The following is a 19,981-nucleotide window of genomic DNA, read 5'->3' as shown; positions in this document are numbered from 1 at the left end:
TTCAATTTTCTTAATATTTCCCATTTTTTAATTACCTTATTTTCTTAGTATTTCTTGTTGCCTACTTGCCGAGCAACGAATATCAACATATTTTTAAATTTGAATAAATGCTCATTCTTAACTAGTGATTCCGGTGGGCGTAATTTTTTTTATTTCGCCGCGATGCTGCGGATGCCGATCGGCATCGAAAAGGCAAGCATTGGCATCGACAATACACGTTCTCGACAATTACTTAAAGTAGTTGTTTTTCAACACCAAGATGGGGGTAGATAGATTTCCATTGTTGGTAGATATTTTCTCTGAATGCCTCAAAGAAGTCGCAAATGAAACCTATTAAAGTGAATGGAAATAATATGCATGTCCATGTCCTCGTATTAGCATAGATAAAAATCAATGCAAATCTCATGTATTCAGGCAAAACAAGAATAAATAGGCTAAAGGTAAAATTATAAAATTACCTACTCGATTCTTAGGTAAGAACTTTATTTCCTTTCGTTAAAGACTAGTAGTTAGTTTTTCTCGGCGGAAAATTTATGTATAATTTGTATCATGATAATTTTCCCTATAGGTACAGTCAAGGGCAGAAATATATACATGATTACAAATTAGATTGTGTCAGATATTTCGCGAACTTTTAAGGGCTTTCAGAGAACTGTCCTATGTAAGTATACTTATTATTCTGTTTCGTGAAGACATGTCTATTGTAATAACCCGGAACCCTCTCAACAAAGCGTGTAGGTACTGTGGGACTGACGTGCCTTTGTTGCGTCCCTACCTGACGTCAGTGGGTTTAATACTCCCCTCGCTTGAACGCAGTTCGCCTCATCTATATAGTTAGACATCATTTTTAAGACAGGCAAAATTACCTTGCTCAAGACCACTGGGAGCCTAGCCAAGATGACACTCGTACCTACATCAATAAACGCCACACGAAAAAAAAATTAAACGGGATGACAGACGCTACGAAGTCACGTGACTTTCTCCATACATAGACATACAGTTTCGATTGACGTTTTCTATCAATGATTGTTATCTTGGCTAGGCTCCCTGGTTAGTTTGAGTCGCTCGGTTCGGTAAGCGATGTGAACAGCAGTAGGCTTTTGGTTGATTTGTATTCGTGCGATGCGCGCTCTATATTCCATGCTGGCTTGTCGGAAACTATGACGTCTGTGATTAAAGGCCGATACACATTGAGCGAGTATTTATAAAGCACGGTCAATACGTAGATCGATTTGGACAAAACTTTTGGAAATTCACCAGTAACGATTCGCTATCCAATACTAAATTAATTTTGTATCAATTAATTAATTAATTTTACTTTTGAAATGACTCCATTTGAAAACGTCTCATACGTGCATTTTATTGATAAGTGAACGGTCATTTACTCCGTTATTTTTCCTTATTATTGCTTATGTAGGTTTTACTGGAATGAGCCTGCAATTTGTAGGAAAAAAATCGTCCATATTTATAAATGGGTTTCTTTAAGGATTAGGAAATTCTTAGGGATAATATGAAATCTGTTAGTTAAATCTAGACACTTGCGCTGATTTGCGTTATTTCTGATTATATTTTGTCTTGATTTTAGAAGAAACGTAAGCGAGAAAAAAATCGTTACACAAGTTAAACAGCTACCTTACCTAATGCTTTATTTTTTGTCAAAAAACTAAAATTATAGAAGAGTGGTATACATAGAAGTGGTATAGTATAAGAAAAAAACCGACCAAGTGCGAGTCGGACTCGCGCACTAAGGGTTCCGTACCACTACGCAAAAAACTGCAAAAATAAGAAATAAGCGGTTTTGACTTATTTACAATATTAGTGGTGGTAATTGCTATAACGATTTCAAATTTTAGGTATCTACGTCAAACGGTCTCTGAGAAAAACGCATTTAACTGATTTGCAAGACCGAAGTGATCCCATAAGTGTTCCGTTTGTCAAAACAAAGTTTTGCACGGAACACTAAAAATTACGTTTGTTGTATGGCAGCCCCACTTAAATATTTATTTTATTCTGTTTTTAGTATTTGTTGTTATAGCGGCAACAGAAATACATCATCTGTGAAAATTTCAACTGTTTAGCTATCACGGTTCACGAGATACAGCCTGGTGACAGACGGACGAACAGCGAAGTCTTTGTAATAGGGTCTCGTTTTTACCCTTTGGGTACGGAACCCTAAAAATGTATCCCTTTGACAACTGACGTAGTGATGAATTGATGATGCAATGCTATATGGCGTGGTAAGTTTTGGCAGGTAGGTAGGTAGACTATGGTGTTTATGTGAAAGAAACAGTAGTCGGAGTCCGGTTCCAGTTTTGAAACTTAAGTAAATATAACTTTTTACAGTTTTTACCTTTCGGTTTGTAGGTACGTCTGCCAAATCTAACAAACTGCTGAATAGTTTCTCCATATCCATCATTTTCATATTTCTTGTTAAAAAGAGAGGTTAGGTTTAATAAATTTTAAATTTTATATTATTTCAAAACGGGTCACATACGTATTATTAAGTCGAATAACTCGAAATGTTTCGGTCCAATTTACGAGGACCGTCTTCACGGAGCAACGACACGTCTTCGCTGGTGGTGGTGGTGGTATAATTTAGTATGTTTGAGTCTCACGGGAGTTTTATAGTTCTAAATTTTTGTCCACAGCCATCCGTGATGCTCCCAATATGGACCTCCGAGTTCCTCCAAGCTGTGTCCCGCATGGACCCGAAGTTCATAGCCCTCCACCTCCAGGAGGTCGGTGGCAAGGCCTACGAGAAGTCCATGCAGTACGTCAAGGACTTCGTGCAGAGGCTGTGCGACTGTCCGGAGTTGCGGCTGTATGACAAGATCAGGATATTCCTTGATGAGGATTTTAGCGCCCCGGAGAAATTTACGGTAAGTTCATACGATGTTCTTACACAGATATCCCACCAAAGGAGCCGTTGGGACAGAAATATTCTTTATCGGTCATGTAAGGACCGGAAAGCTGTTGAAAAGTCTCCGTCAATAACAAGTATCGACGATCTCCAAACCTAATATGGACCTCCAAATTCCTCCAAGCTTCTCGCGCAAGGACCCAAAGTTCATAACCCTCCACCTCCAGGAGGTCGGTGGCAAAGCCTACTAGAAGTCCATGCAGTACGTCAAGGACTTCGTGCAGAGGTTGTGCGATTGTCCGGAGTAAGTCTCCTAGTTCCCCCGCCATGCATTTATATTATATATTTAATTATATGCCTATAGCAATATAACTGTTGGTCGCATAATATTTACAAAATGTTGAGTGGCGACTACATATTTTCAAAATAACGTGAGAATAAAACCCGATAACTTGGTCTTGGACACGCGTTCTGCGGTGGATAAGGGCGGTAGACGGCCATCAGGCGTTGTGGTTTTAGGTATGACTAACGACCCGTTTTTTGTGGCCTTATACAGCAGCTTCTGTTGCTAAGCGGGCGAGGTGTTCAAAATGATCGTGACGCGACTTTATTGTTAAGGGGAGGGAAGGGAAGGGAAGCGTTTCAATGTAATTTTGAACACCTCGCCCGCTTAGCAACTTCTGCTGCTGACTGTATAACACTAAAAAAAAAAAAAAATATAGGGACATTCTTACACAAATTGACTAAGTCCCACGGTAAGCCCAAGGAGGCTTGTGTTGTGGGTACTCAACAACGATATATATAATACTTATACAAATACTTAAATACATAGAAAACATCCATGACTCATGAACAAATATTTGTGCTCATCACACAAATAAATGCCCTTACCGGGATTCGAACCCAGACCATCGGCTTCACAGGCAGGATCACTAACCACTAGGCCAGACCGGTCGTCCGAGATGATGAGAGACACTAATGATGAGTTAATTGGTCGCTTGTGCCAGAATGATGAAAATGTGTTACTGTGTAAGGAAATTTCCATAGAAACTGACCCGTGTTCATTGCTCGTTAAGTGAGTGTACAACTGTACACTGTACATATACATATATTACATAGTAGAAAGTTATTTCAGCCAGCAGTAAAACTGGTTTACGTTTGTTTTGATTGTGGAGTAATCCTGTAAATTCAAGTGATTATAAGAAAATCGATCTTATTCCAATTTTACACGGTTCAAATTCCAATATCAGTAAGCATTACAGTCAGTGAATAAAATATTTATAGCATAATCACTGCATTGACGTAAATTTAACCGCAAGACCAGTTTATTGTTATTTTATGCCTATGCATACACTTGAGAGCAATGAATAACTCGTTTTTTGCTCCTGGATGTAATAAATACCAAAGCTGTACGGCTACCATGAGTTCCGTAAATGACAGTCGAAAGTGAGAAAGTTAAGGAAAATGTATGGAGTAATTGTACAGTGCCTCTACCGGTCACATAAAAAACTAAAAAAATCAACTGGCACCATAGGCCGGTCCGCACAGTTCAAAATGTATGAGAAATCTACATTAATTCTCACATTAGAGATTTTTTGAGATGTGATTACCTATGTTACAAATAATATATTTTGAAAAAAATCTCCACAAAATATGTCAATTTGTTTTTATAAATCCAAATTATTACTAAAATAGAGAAATAAACCAAAACATCAATCCCCACACTAGAGATTTTCTAATATGCTGTTCTCAGGCATATACTCATTAAGTATTTATATTTTCTTCCAGCTTGGCACAGAAACCTGCCCCCAATAACTTTCTTTATTAAAATTTTTTTTTACATAAAAATAACAACTAATGTGTACATAAAAATTACATGTTAATTAAGCTCTTTATATTTACTATATTCTACAAAAAAATCTCTAACGTAAATGAATCCGTTTAATTACTATTAACCATTTTTGTTTCGATTTTTTTTTTGTTGCTTATAGAAAATGGACACTCGACTTTTGTTTCACCTTCATAAATCTCTTACTCATGTTAGTGTAATAACAAAAAAAAACTCACGTATATGTAATATTGTATGGAATACAACCATAATTATTACGACGCCCAAGCTATTTAAATTACCCACGCAGGCACTAACTGACGGGTACTGATTCACTGTAGAGAACGTTTGATCGACTTCCATATCTCCGTCTCACTTCAATGTTCGCGGTAGACGATCGGTCCGCTTGAACTGCCGAGAGTTCGCGATGCGGTCGACCGTTAATTCTCCCATGACTAACTTACCCAGTTTCATCGGTACGCGTAACGATTGTTTACGCATGTTTAATTTTGATTGCGCGCTTACTTAACACACCTCAGGCAAAGCTCCGATAAAACGCGCAATGCATACATTGCGGCATATATCTCACGTATGTCAGCTATGAGGCTATGACATAGCAATGACAGACAGTGGCAGTTAGTGCCAAATTAGAATACACTTTTTTACCAACCATAAAGTTTAGTGCAAAGAGAATTTTAAACTCCTTAGTGAAAACCTCACGGTTTGTGCGAAATTGAGCGTTAAGCTATGTTATATGCTAATAAAGATGATGGTGTGATTTACGGAAATTAATAATAGATATAATTTATTTTATTGTATAGGTATAATACATTCCCGTTTCATTTACACCCAATATTATATCTTTTTCCGTAATCAAATGCGTTTATAATTACTGTAACCGTCTGTGTAGTGTACCATAATATACGCGATGGTTTGTCCTCGGGGCCCAAAATCGATGATCCCCTTTGATTATTTATTTTAAATGAACGTCAAAATCCAGACAGGAAATTTGATTTTGACATTTACGGCTACTGCCGTAGCAGTCGACAGCAATGTCTCGCTTCAATATTGCTGCAGTCGACTGCATTGCTGCAGAAAACGTGAAAAAGGTCATTCAATTCAATGGGTAGTAGGGTTATGAGATGAAATGACGCAATAATGAAACTTTAGTTAATTAACAATATTATATTAAATCATTATTACATACTATTTTACTCGCAAAAAGGTTTACTACCAACATACTTCTTGGTGCCCAAATGAAATAAATAGTAAATTTCGATGCTAGTGCGGAAAGTATGTCATTACTTCACGAGTACCGAGATAGGTATCTTGGCAAGACTCGGGACGAGTGAAGAATGACATTTCCGCACGTGTATCGAACGACGTTTTTTAACACAGTTGCGAAAAAATAATAAAAACAACAAGTGAGGAATAAAAACAACAAGTAAGGAATAAAAACTTGGAAACTTAAAACGCCGCTTAGTAAGAAAAAACGCCTCTTTTTTGACAGGCGTTTCGGCAGCTATTCCTTTAAAGTGATTTTCGGCAGCTATTCCTTTAAAGTGATATTTTCCAGAATGAACAATAAATGGGCTACATTGTCCATTTTTTTATTTAGTGCAAATCGCCACACTGTAATTGTAACAGGGAAAATTGTCACAAAAAATTACATAACATTTAAATTTTTTGTAAACTACTCATTTTTTTTTGTATGGAAAGGTCTAATAATTTTTTCAAAAATGAATTCCTCGTTCCTAAATTATACGAAAATGATATATAAGTTGCCCTAGTTGCTAAGAACAGGAAGAAATATAGCATAGATTGGACTTGGGGAGCCGACCCTTTCACCGCCCTTTTGGGGGGCGTTACGATCTCGTGGCTACCGGGCTGAATCAGTTTTATTTGCCCTAAGGAACAATTAATCGTGCCAAGCGGCATCGCCTGAGACAAAAGTGCATACTCAATGCGCTTACTTACCACTATAATTTAATAATCAAATTAATGGGCCCTGGAGGGAAATTCTCTGAAAACCTTAAGTTAGCTCATTTTACTTAAAGGAGACATTCTTTTATTTTTAAAAAGAAACTAAATTGCATTCAAAGGTTTTTTTTTTCAATTTTGCTTGTCTAAAAATATTCTTGAGTACTAAATATTCGATTTTATGGAAATTTTGTACGACAGACGAGTGTAAGACCTAATGTTTCTTGAAGAAATGTTATCATTAACATCGACGTGGTATCGACTAGTAGAATAAAATAGGGAGTGTTTATTGTTTGGAATTTTTAGTCGGTTCGATTCCCAGGCGAGACAAGCGAATTTCAAAAAACCTTTGAATGCAGTTTTGTTTCTTTTTAAAAATAAAATGAGCTAACTTAAGGTTTTAAGGCACTTTCCCTTCAGGGCCCATAAAAAAATTCCACACTGTATATTCAGAGCACGTCTTATTCTCAACTGTTAGACCTTAGACTAATATAACTTGATCCCAAGTTTCCTTACAATTATACGTAATCGAGGGCCAGGTTCATACTGGTTTCATGTCGCGATGCGCTCGCTGACAAATACCAAGCGGTAAGAATTGCTGACATTTGCGTCTTTTCACTCTCACAGCTTCCGCTACTAAAAGCATCGGATGACAGGATCGTTGAAAAGGGACAAACATATCGTTTGACGTTACGTTACTCTTCTCGTGAATTGTCAAAATTTAAAATTCGAAATTAGCTTTATAATTTGTCCGGGCGGCTATTCGAATTATAACTAAGTGGACGGTCCTTACTAACCAGTAAGATTCAGATCAAGCATAATAGATAGTTGTAAGACTTCAAGGGTCTATTTATATCTGACACAGCATCCAGTATTCTAAACGTTTTGTGAATAGATATAAAAATTTGACAGCTATCGTTTTTCATATAAAGACAGACACTTAATGCATTGAACTATTGAACCTTAACGCAATGCCATAAGCCATAAGGTATACTTTCCTAATATACCTTGAGGCTAATTCGAACTTTGTTATTAAAGATATATTTTTTTTTGATTTGCGTGTGCGTTTCGCTCGTACTAGTTAAAATATGTTTTGGAGCGAGCGAGACGGTCGGGCGAATGATAACAAAATGATATATTATTGACATCTTAAATAAAGTTCGAATTGGCCTCTGTGAATGCCTGGAAATACCGCATACTTTTTAATTTTTTTATGCTGGAAATTGATTTAATTATCGAGAGAAAAATGAATACGTTATTCTTCCATAACTTGTGCAGTTACTGGCAAAAAACTAGAAATGTCCATTAATTGTGCAGAACATTATTTGCTGTTTGTTTCCAAAATCTTGCTGCTATTCTACAAATATAGTAGTGACTCGGGAGATTTTTAAACATGATCGATACAACTACTTCATAACCACCATAGTGAACTTTTCTCTCGGTGTGGGAGTTCCTCGGTCATGAAAAACTTACAAAATAATAATTTGTTTCAATAAATCTATAATTTACATTATTGTCGAGAGATATTCTGACCGTGTAGTCGTATAAGCTACATAACCCATTCTACGAAAAATATCTTATGTGGGAATGATTGTTTAAGTAGTATAAAAGATTTAAAAAAAAGTTTTATTTCTCAAAAACGGGAACTGATATCAAGTTGTTACTTTACAGACGGGTATTCAATATGATATAGAATTCACCCATGTAGAAAAATTTGAGTGTGCATTTAATGTAACTTAAACTTTATATTGACTCCACTACCATGAGTCACAAACGTTTTAACGTGAGTTTTCGATACATGCCTAACTTCACACCTAAAACGTTCTCTTTCTAACTATATAATGAAAACTGAGCCAGAATTATTCTAGGTAAATACTTTACGCCGTTTACGCGAATAAACGTGACAGATGTCATCGAAAAATACGTGCGTTTTCGATGTGACATTTTCCGTCAACTTGGAAACAACAATATTTGAACGAAATATTTTTATTCGGATGTTTATTACCGTTTTATCATGTTACAAATGCATTTCCGTTATTCAATTATCATTTAAATGCTTAGTTAATCATTGTAGTTTTATCACGACTTACCTAAAACACGAAAAAACAGAAATATTTGAACGTACGCTAAGAGTGTCAAACAGTCAAACAAGAGGCAAGTGCCCGTTTAGTAAATAATATTAAAATAAATAACTACACTGTGTAAAGTTCGGTCGAATTAAACGCCTTATAGTAAAACTTTTGTTCCTCCAAGAAAACAACCCCACAAATATAATGATGAAGTGTTATTGTAAGGCCTAATCCTATCAGACAACCTGCCATGTCTGTCCATCGATGTCTTTATGATGTCTCGATACCTTTTCAAAATGCAAGGTAAATATACCATATGATTAGTGACTAATGTATAAAGTATGAATGTGTATAATGCTTAACGTAGGTAGCAGTAAACTTACTAAATAACCTATAAACCTATTCTTTTTCAGGAGTATAACAACAATGATAGTAGCTGATGAAACTTGGAAACTTAAGTAACAGCTATGGAACTGTATGATCACAGCCACATCATCTGATGTGGCCGAATGTGCAGTGTTCTGGATGTGACTTGGCCAGTAAACATCATTACACATTCAGAAATTATAAAAACAGGAAGATATCTGAAGAATATAGTGTTATACAGTGCTTTTTAAAAACTAAATAAGAACTAAAAATATGTTGGTAGTGAGTTAGATGTATAGTTGATAAATCACCTAAACCTGAGTAATCTTAAGGTACTTTAACCGCTTCGAACTATATCAATGCAATTTGTAAATAAAATAGGCCACAGGCAACTCTGGAAATTCTAAAAATGTTATATAGTCTTAGAGGTAGATTATGCTAGATATTTAACTTTGTGAACACGCTAGAAAAATGATGTACCTTCTGGAACGCAACCATATTTCCAAGGTTGTAATAAATAATAATAAAATGAAGTGGTATTTTTTGTTTAATAGGTTTGTTGCATATTTGATAAGTATGTACAACTAACAGTAATAACTACATCTCATACTAACTTCATATATAAGTATATAAATAAGATTATATGAGATTTGATAATTTAGATTATCATAGTAATACCATTTTTGTTTGCTTTTACGTGGATCTAATCTGCTTGTCATAACCCAGTTCACACATACAGTTTCTGATACAGAAAATCATGTGTAATCAAAACAACACTATGGTTTAGCAAGAGGTGCATAGGCACATATATATATATAACATTTAAAATATGTATAACATTTAAAACTCGCGTTTTGAACACATATTAGATTAGGCCCCATACGCACGAGAGCTTAAAAAGCGTCGCGTTAAAACCCGACGGAGCTTTTTTATCGTTTCTGATATTTGTGTTCATATGAACACAAATATCTGAATATCTGACAGCAGCGCCGGCGCTTTTATAACGCTTGTGAGACCAGATACACAGTTCCGTATGCTCAATTCAATTTACGGCCAACGCTCAACGCCGAAAAACAAACAGTGCTCGATAAAAACCGGCCAAGTGCGAGTCGGACTCGCGCACCGAGGGTTCCGTACATTACACAATTTAAACAATGTATTTTTTATGTGAAATGTGAGTGAAAGGTAAATTTCGGTTTACGATTTGTGACGTATAAAAAAAAACTACTTACTAGATCTCGTTCAAACCAATTTTTGGTCGAAGTTTGCATGGTAATGTACATCATATATTTTTTTTAGTTTTATCATTCTCTTATTTTAGAAGTTACAGGGGGGACACATTTTACCACTTTGGAAGTGTCTCTCGCGCAAACTATTCAGTTTAGAAAGATATGATATTAGAAACCTCAATATCATTTTTTAAAGACCTATCCATAGATACCCCACACGTATGGGTTTGATGAAAAAAAAATTGAGTTTCAGTTCTAATTTTTTTTTCTATTTTTGTGTGAAAATCTTAATGTAGTTCACAACATACATCTACTTACCAAGTTTTAACATTATAGTTTTTATAGTTTCGGAAAAAAGTGGCTGTGACATACGGACGGACAGACAGACAGACAGACATGACGAATCCATAAGGGTTCCGTTTTTTGCCATTTGGCTACGGAACCCTAAAAAGCGCCGCGCTTAAAAACCGCCTTCGTGTGAATACATACATGGTTATCCATTTGTCATTCAAACGCTTTTTTAACGCGCGTTGAAAAAACTCTCGTGCATATGGGGCCTTATTTACCGACTATAGTTGGTTAAACCAAATTGGCAGTAAATAAGAACAAAAAAACTATACTCATCCTTTTCTTTTGGGTGCTAGTACCAGTGAAAGACAAAGATAGTATGATTCTCTCTATGTTTGAAATGAGCATGAATTAGATTCATGTTTGACAAACTATAGCAATTTTATTTGGTATGAAGTTAGCTGCATAGTTCGTGTTTAATAATCAACTTCAAGTATATTATTATTTAGTCGATGTGGCCTTGTTCAGTTACGCGTTTGTACTTACAATTTTGTAAGTACAAACGCAAGTTTGTAAAACTTATGAAAGTGGCTACATTAACTATGGATGAAGTCGTTTCTTGTGAAGGGAAGGGATGTTTCCACGTATTACTCAACGAAGGCAAGGTAAAATCGTTAAACTTTGTAGAAAAACGGGATATCATTTCCGCGCCAAAATCAACACACGACTTTTGTATTCTCAGATAAGTCAGTCGCATAAGAGAAAATTCTGTACGGCCGTTTACAAAACACAAGGGATTGTTGTTTTACTTCAATTAAGGCGTAAATATTTAGTGTGACAGAGAAAAATGCCTGCAAACTGCAAACTTCGGTGTTCGCGGTAGGCCCTGATATGTTTGTAAAATTCTATCTAGTAGTAGTATGAGTATGCCCTGTGCGCTATGATTAGCTCGCCTCGATACGCTAGGAAATTCATTTGAGTACAAAGAGTAAAGATTGGACAGTTATTACGAAAACATAATCTTTCGGCTTGCCTTACTCCAAAACTCTAGGCACGCCACTGATGATTTAGCCCAGAATTTTGAATTCAGAGAATTATAAACATTATATGATAGCTAAATTAACAATAAACACATACATTTATACAAGAAAGTAAATTACGTTGACCGCGTAGACGTGAGTAAATATGTCAATGTCAAAACTGGTAGTTTGCTAAGGATTTCGATAGGTAATTTACCGTTTACTCATACGTTTGATATTTAGTTCTTTAGGTGACACCTAGAGGCGCTGTACAATACTCCGATATAATTCTTGCTCTGTTTTTTAGTATACTTAGAAAGGGACAGCATCGTTTGCAGTGGAGTGAAGTTGGGCACATAATACGTAAACCGACGTAAATATGTGACGTACGGCGCGTTTATTCACTTCAAGTAAGTGAAATTTACTCTGGCAACTGATGGTAGAGGTACTGCTACTCATCCGATGTTGTTTCCGTTTTGTGGAAATCTGTTTTTGTTACTTCAGAAAAGACGTAAGGTCCGGTATCGTAATTTCCTAGTATTTATGAAATAGGACTTCCCTAGTTAGTTGTTGTTGAGGAAAAATAAACACATTTTATACGAAATATACCTCAGAAACTGGCATAGTTCGTTATTCCAACTAAGATGTCCATAATTATAAATTCCATGGCGTTGCAAAAAAGCTTAAAAATGGTTGCTAAACGGTGTTTTTGATGATTTACAAATCGGGACTTTATCTTGTCACTCGATGCCATGGTTTTAAATCTCCTATATAAATCAGAATCACTCTTAAAACCCTGTTTTTTATCAATCAAGTCAAACAAAATTTGCATTTTTGTAAGGTTATTCCTTTCAATAATCGGCCGTCTACTAAGCTTGTTAGTGGAAAGGGTTACAAAAGGGTATTCACATCTCTTATAACAAATTGTGCTACTATGATCCTCTGGGTGAGACGGGACAAAATAAGAAACAAAACCTGGTTGGTTCACGGTCCACCCCAAATTATTTTGATTTTTGATGATTGTACATGTTATACGTTGTCTGTGAGTGGAAAAGTCGGACCACACTAAGTTTTCATGCCAAGCGCTTCGTAAAGTACCTATGGCGCTTCTAGGGGATATGTATGGAATATGTGTCACGGCAGGTGGACCAAAATGTCGGATTGCGAAAAACTGATTGGTCTTTCGGACGAAAGAAGCGCCTGGCGTCTCCGTTTACCTCGGTGGGTGGATGACATTCGGTAGATCGTGCACTTCTGGGTGAGACTAGCTCAGGACTGGGATATAAGTGGCGTACAGTCGAGTTCATAAATATTTATACATTTCTTCACCTTAATTCAATGCAATAAGGTGAAAAAATGTATACATATTTATGAACTCGACTGTACACGAAGAGAGGCCTATGCTCACCAGTGGGCGACAGGAGGAATCAAGGCGGCAAATTAAAAAAACCTTTATTGTCAGGCAACAAGGTCCACACCTTACAGACTAAAATACAATACAATACAAATCCTCTTTATTGCACAACCACAGAATAAATGTACATGGAAACACGAATAATACATGAAGACAGAGGTGACAACAGGCGGCCAACACAACAATATGACGACATGACATATCAACATCACACAATATCATAAACATAATACTAAACACTAAATTGGCGACAGAACGACTACATTGAATCGTCTGATCTTGTTTCGAATTCGGCAGTTTGCCCCGGAACCTCCGAAACACGACACCCTTCGGCCAGATGTCGGCGCACTCGATGTGGTCCCCTGTAGCGATATGAAGGGATGTGTAATGTATGTGTATGCATTGTCAATGCCATGTCTATGCAAAATTAACGTGGTCTGAGTATGTGGTGGCACCAATGGATTCCAAGACATTTGTTAAATGGATTGCGTATTAATGGCCAGTTTAACTACGTAATTACTTTAATACATCTTAATGACGTCAATAGCGCAAAACCTTCATGACGTACATTAATAATAATTATTCATGATGCAGATAATGAACTGTTAATAGTAATAATGGATGTGATAATAGATATCGCGTGCAGGCTTGTGGGAAAATCGATGGCAGAGATATGTTTGAAAGGCTATGGGAAAATAAACAAAACTATTAAGGTATATAACTATCATTAGTTGTAGGGGCATGCCGCATGCCACACTACGTCCGATTCGCACGTCGCTCCGAAGTTTGAGCGAGACAATGCTTTCCGTGTATTATAGCGACATCCCGCTCGCACGCCGGAGCGACGTGCGAATCGGACGCAGTGTGCCGTGCCCCATACTCACCTGCATTAGTGCATTAGTTATCACACGGAAATACAGAAAGTTCTCTACTATTTCCGAAAGTTAAGGGTAATGAATGGGACCTAATTCGTTGGTATTTAAATATATCCTGTGCCAAATTAGCTCCATGCATGAATTTATTTTTATTTTTGGATTCATAATTTATATCGTTGGAACACCGGAAATGATAAAAATACTTTTGTAAACCTTAACATTATTTTATTAAAAAATATTTAAAATGTTGAAAATTTTTGAGCGGCTGAAACGCTCATAATTTTTGGCGCGAATTCGACAGAGCGTGATGACGTCACACGTTGGGCGGCCCAACTGACGTTTGCTACTAATGACACTAATCTGTCGAACGCGTGACGTCACGTGGCGTTTCGAGCGTTTCGCTCACTAGCTTTTCGCGGGCAAATTTTTGTACTTTTTATTTATAATTTTAAGTAATTAAATGGTAATTTAAAAACGGAAATGCATTTGTAACATGATATAACGGTAACAAACATCCGAATAAAACATATTTCGTTAAAATATAAACTTCATGCATGAGGCTAATTAGTGGATGTTTTATTTATAAATCTCCATAATGCTTGAGTAAACGCTGGTTGTTTTTTTTCGATATCCGATGATTGCGAATCCCTTTCATTTGAGAGATATTTTAAGTTAGTTCGATCATATCAACCGAATGCTTGATTTGGGACATGAAACAGGGTGCTCATCATTGCTCAAAGTGAGCGTTCGGCTCATAGTCGTAAGGTGCTTACTGTACTTAATGTTTTTTTAGTTGTTGTTTTACGCGGTAACCGCAGCGGTAAGCGCATTGTCATTTTTCATACATTCCGTTAACGCATGCGTCCAATGCTGCCTTTATCGCAGAAAACAACCGCACACTTAAATCCACCTAGTTATTACTTTAACCACAGAGTGATTGAGGTGTAAGTCTAAGATATCTAGGGTCTATATCACGAAACAAGAAAATCGAAATTTTGCTATCTAACATCTCTGTTTCCCGTTAGGACAGGTCCTCTGTAAACAAACCGCCTTGATGCATCAATGTCATATTTATTGTCTCTGAAAACTTGTCAAAAAACTGTTAAAGGCACAGTATGTATAAGTTACTCTATGGTTTACTAAACGTGCTAATGCTGCACTCTGGTGGAAGAACATTGCAGTAATACCCCCTATTCAACAGCTAATATATACCTAATCGTTATAATTCTTTGCTTTTTACCAGGAAACAGGTTTTAACTTTGCTTTTGTCAACAGGCACTCGGTAACATGTACTTCGCGCACTCGTCTCTCACCGACCTGAAGATCTGGGACTTCGAACAGAAAGCCTACGTGGAGGCGACTGGCAAAGAGGTTCACAGCGGTAACATCGAGAAGGTCACCACTAAGGAGAAGACCAAGTTCCCGCAGCATTTTTTTCCTGAGGTATGGTATAACCTTAGATCTAGGTACATAGGTTTGTCCACCCTTCCCTTCTTCTTATTGCTTTCCATTTTCCGCCCTTAAACGAGCCCAAGTTACGCCTTGTCACTAGTTTTTTTTTCAAAAGCGACTCCCACATACCATACCTTCCTTCCAACCCATAGTGAAAACTAAGCCTTAGGTATTAGAGTTGTTTAACAGTCCGGCTTCCTTAAGGAGTCATCCATATTCATATTCATATATTTATTGATAAAGCTAATTACACGTCCAGAGTACATAAAATAAAATTACAAAAGTAAACATCGTTTAAACTTAAAAACAAATCATAGCATACATATATCTTAAAGCGAAAAACGTCAATTTAATCGTAAACGTCAATCGAAATTACATCACACGAATTTCGTGATTTTTTTTACCCCTCCCCTCTGTCCTTGTCACACCTGGTCACATTTGGCAACCCCCTCCCCCTTGATGTGACGTCACATATTTAACAATTTTGTTTTCAACGAAATCAGCAAAAATTAATAATAGCAATATTAAAATTTTATGACATGAAATCGGTTAGGAATTAAATTTCATGAATAAAAACGATATATCGTTTCAAAAACTAGCCTATTTAGTTGTACCGCGAATACAAAAAAATCAAAACAATTTTCGGCTACAATTGAAGTTAAAGTGACGTCATGAAGTTTGTGACTCCGCCCTCCCCCGTGTCACAACATGTCACATTTACTGGACCACCTCTCTCCTGTGTGACGTAGTTAATGTATGACCCCTAAGATGTTTTCCGTTACAGAAAAGCGCCCAGTAAAAATATAAACCGACCGATATGGTATAAATGAAACTTTAAAAAACGTCATCGCTTCAAGCCGGAATTTAAATCCATCGATCTCCAGTTTGGAAACCAGTGCTTAGTCCCTTATAATTAGATCCTATTAGAGTACTATTCATGGGTGTGTTCTTGTTTGTCCACAGTGTAAGTGGTCCCGTAAAGGCTTTCTTCGCACACGGTGGTTGATTCGCGGCACTGCAGTGGAGTTCGTGAACATACATCTTTTCCACGACGCTTCAAATCTGCTTGCACTGCAGCCCTTTCCATCGGTAAGTAGATGCTACTAAATACTACTTCTTTTTCAAGAATCATGACTACATATGTACATACACAAACACTGTACCTAAGTTGTTTTGGACGTAGTTTAAGGACATACCCGACTCCAGTGTCGCTTGCTGTAGATGAGTAAAGGCCCAAAAAGTTTATCAAAATGGTGACGGAATTTCTCATAAAAGTCAAGACAATACTTAATCCTTTTTTGCTCTGATGATGAAACAGAGCGTCCAGAGTATAAAAGCTACATGAATAAAATTCAATAAATGTTTCATTTACGATTAAACGAACCTAAAACTTCGTAAGATATCCAATGTTTAAATCAGGTTTCATAGCTGGTGTCCCTAAAACCAACGCCAAGACTTATAGGGCTTATAGAACAGGGGCCCGTTTATCAAAAGCTTGTAGCTTGTAATACAAGTGGAAGTCCTTTTTTGATAGCTTTTGTTAGAAAGGGACTTCCACTTGTATTACAAGCTAAAAACTTTTGATAAACGGGCCCCAGGTCGGGCTACAAGATTAAGTAAATTTACCCTTAATGAAAATATCATAGTTTTTGAGATATCGGCACTTATATACCTTTTATAACCAGGATTCTTATAAGTGCCGATATCTTAAAAACTATGAGATTTTCATGGGTAAATTTGCTTAATCTTGTAGCCTAGCTATTCTATTCTTGGAGACCCTTTACACCTCTAAGGATAATTTGATAATCGTTTTTTTTAATATATATATATTTTATCTCTGACACCTAGACATTTTTACATCTCTAAACAATTTTAGTACTTGTCTGTTGTTTGTATATTTTTTATTAGTTTTTTTTTGTGTGTAATTCGAAATTTGTAGAGCGGTCACCACGATACAGGCCTAGCCTAGTGTGGGACCACTGAGCCTGTTGTAATTTTAAAATCTTTCTTTTAATAAACAACTTTTTATTTATTTATTTTATTATTTATTTATTTATTTAGACTGGATACATCTCTAACAAACTCTATTTCATTGATTCTATATTTTTAATTGTTTTTTGTAATTTTTGGTTAATTTTATAGCTTGTAAAAATTGCCATGTAAAAGTGCCCCTGTGGCCTATTTGCAGAATCAATGTTTGATGTTAGAGACACCCTGCCTGCTGTACTCGTATATGAATGAAGGTATGCGCTAATTTCTACTACCTGAAGGTTGTCTGGGAGAGATCGCTTTTAAGCGATAAGACCGCCTGTTGCTGCTTGGTTTTTTATGTTAATTTGCTGTATTTAATCATGTTTCATTGTGCACAATAAAGAATATTATTATTATTATTTGTATCTCCGTTACAAACTCTCGGGTTTTCAGGCCCGGTCATTTATAAGGCGTGCGTGGGGATATAGATCCAACACGTAGAGGCCGTTTGGAGAGTTTTGATGTCATGTAGAACGCCTGCTGGAACCAATTCACGGGTACATAAATAATTACCCGTAAACCGGTTTCAGCAGGCATTGGGAGCTATTATAGAAAAGTGGAAAGAGTCCTGGTCAATGGCTTAAATTTAGGTGGAATATAATACTGGGCTATTGCTAAGAGTTCCGGACACCTGCCATAACATTGTGCTATACAGTGCTTGACTGCAGGTATACTGCCGCAGCCGCCGCCGCGCGCTCCGCCACACGCTGGGCCACATCCACTCCGACGTCAACGCGGCGCCATATTTCATATTCGGCGACTTCAACTTTCGCACCGACACCGGTGGCGTCGTCAAGGTAATTAAACTTCTAACTTTTCTCAACTTGCGTGGAAATGGCGTGCGTAGTGTGCGGTTTAAGAGGAATTTCCTCCCGCTGACGCGTCGGCTGTGGAATAAGCTCCCTGCCGAGGTTTTCCCGAGGGGCTACAGCATGGGGTTCTTCAAAAAAGAAGTGTAATAGCTATTTATGCAACAAGTGCGGAAATCATCTTTACGCAAGTGTATCATACAATGTTTTACTATGCATTGTGCGAGTAAATAAAAAAACATATCATGGCAAATAAGTTTAATTATTAAAAGTAGTGTTTTAAATCGACACGAGTTGCGAATTACCTATTCGCACGTGTATCGTACAACGTTTTACAATACATATGGCCCTTTAAACTTTGGACATATGCACGAAAAGTGCTCTTTTCTGCACTAGTGCGAGAAAGTAGCACCATATGTACTGTAAAAAAAAATGAAAACAAAAAGCACTAGTGCGGAAAAGTAGTACTTTCCGCATGATATGGCTCCGTAGGAAATGCACTTTTCGAGCACATGCATTGTAAAGGTTTTTAAAGGGTTAGCAACGCGCATATAATATATCTGGTGTTGCAGACGTCCATAGGCTACGGTGACTGCTTACCAACAGGCGGGCCGTATGCTTGTTTGCCACCGACGTGGTATAATAAAAAATTGTCATAAAGTTCCTGATATTTTATTATTTAGACTGCTTAAAAGCCTTGCAAAAAGACACACACAACATTCAGGCAAAGCAAGTGATCGTTAAGTCAATTAAAAAAAAAATCCTTATTCTATATTTTAACGAGCTATCGCTAGCCTTTTCTTACATTAGGGTTTGTTCGCTTCCCTTGTCCTTGTGTATCATACTCGACTGTCAAATCCCTATTTTCCAGTCTCAGTACTGTTTGTTGTGTATGTAATGTGTTTTTGTTTTCTTCTTTTTTATTTACTTACAATAAATCATGAAATTCGTGTGTCGCTTCGTAAATGATACTTAAATGTGATTATGTAATTAAAATTCAAATATCATGTTTTCAGAAAGTGACAGAAGAGCTTACGGCGAGCAGACTTCAGAATGGCAACGCCACCGAGTCTTCGAAACTCCAGTATCGAGGGCCAGATGGCAGAATAGTCCTCACAGTAGGCAAGAAGGAGTTTGCTCATCAGGACCATCAGAAGATCTTTCGAGAGCCCTGGGTACGTATTTTGAAAATAGATGTCACACACTTTAGTAAAAAATAGTACATTACTACAGAGACCGGGAAGGAAGGGGTTGCCGGCCGAATAGAATATGGATAGTTATGAGGCCGACAACCCGTTTTCACGCCGATGTATGTATAGTGCTTTTCTCAAACGTTTAATATAGGTATATAGTTTGTCAAAGGACTGTCTTATTTCAAACAAAGACAGAGCGAATCATACTATCTTTGTCTTACACTAGTACTAACACCCAAAAGAAAAGGATGAGTATAGTTTTTTTTGTTCTTATTTACTAACAAGATTTGCTTGACCAACTATATATATCAATCAAATATCGTTTTTTTTTTAAACTAGGAGTAGGTATTCCAGCTTCCAGCGTAGCAAAACCGTCTCGTGTGATGCGGAAGGGTCCTGGATTTTCCCCAGGCTACCATCCCCCCACACAGTCCTACCGCTCGAATGACCATAGTGCCATAGAGCCCGTCAGGTTCAAAAAAAAAAATGGCTGAATGCCATGATGCTGTGCCACAATTATATGTGAAATAGAAATTTAAAAAAAGCCACTTCCCGGCCTAGGCCTGCA

General features: G+C 37.0%; 1 protein-coding gene across 1 annotated transcript in view; it reads left to right on the top strand.

Annotated features, from left to right (window-relative positions):
- The window catches only part of LOC134750568 (uncharacterized), a 46,734-nt gene that overhangs the window by 5,299 nt on the left and 21,454 nt on the right, over positions 1–19,981 (top strand). Inside the window, exons 2-6 of the mRNA XM_063685776.1 lie at positions 2,649–2,879; positions 15,204–15,371; positions 16,344–16,469; positions 18,080–18,208; positions 19,237–19,395. Of these exons, the coding sequence (XP_063541846.1) occupies positions 2,649–2,879; positions 15,204–15,371; positions 16,344–16,469; positions 18,080–18,208; positions 19,237–19,395 (813 nt within the window). The remainder of the gene's footprint in view (positions 1–2,648; positions 2,880–15,203; positions 15,372–16,343; positions 16,470–18,079; positions 18,209–19,236; positions 19,396–19,981) is intronic.

This window comes from Cydia strobilella, chromosome 20 (assembly GCF_947568885.1).
Source record: "Cydia strobilella chromosome 20, ilCydStro3.1, whole genome shotgun sequence".
Taxonomy (NCBI): Eukaryota; Metazoa; Arthropoda; class Insecta; order Lepidoptera; family Tortricidae; genus Cydia; species Cydia strobilella.
This window is presented reverse-complemented; position numbering and strand designations above follow the sequence as displayed.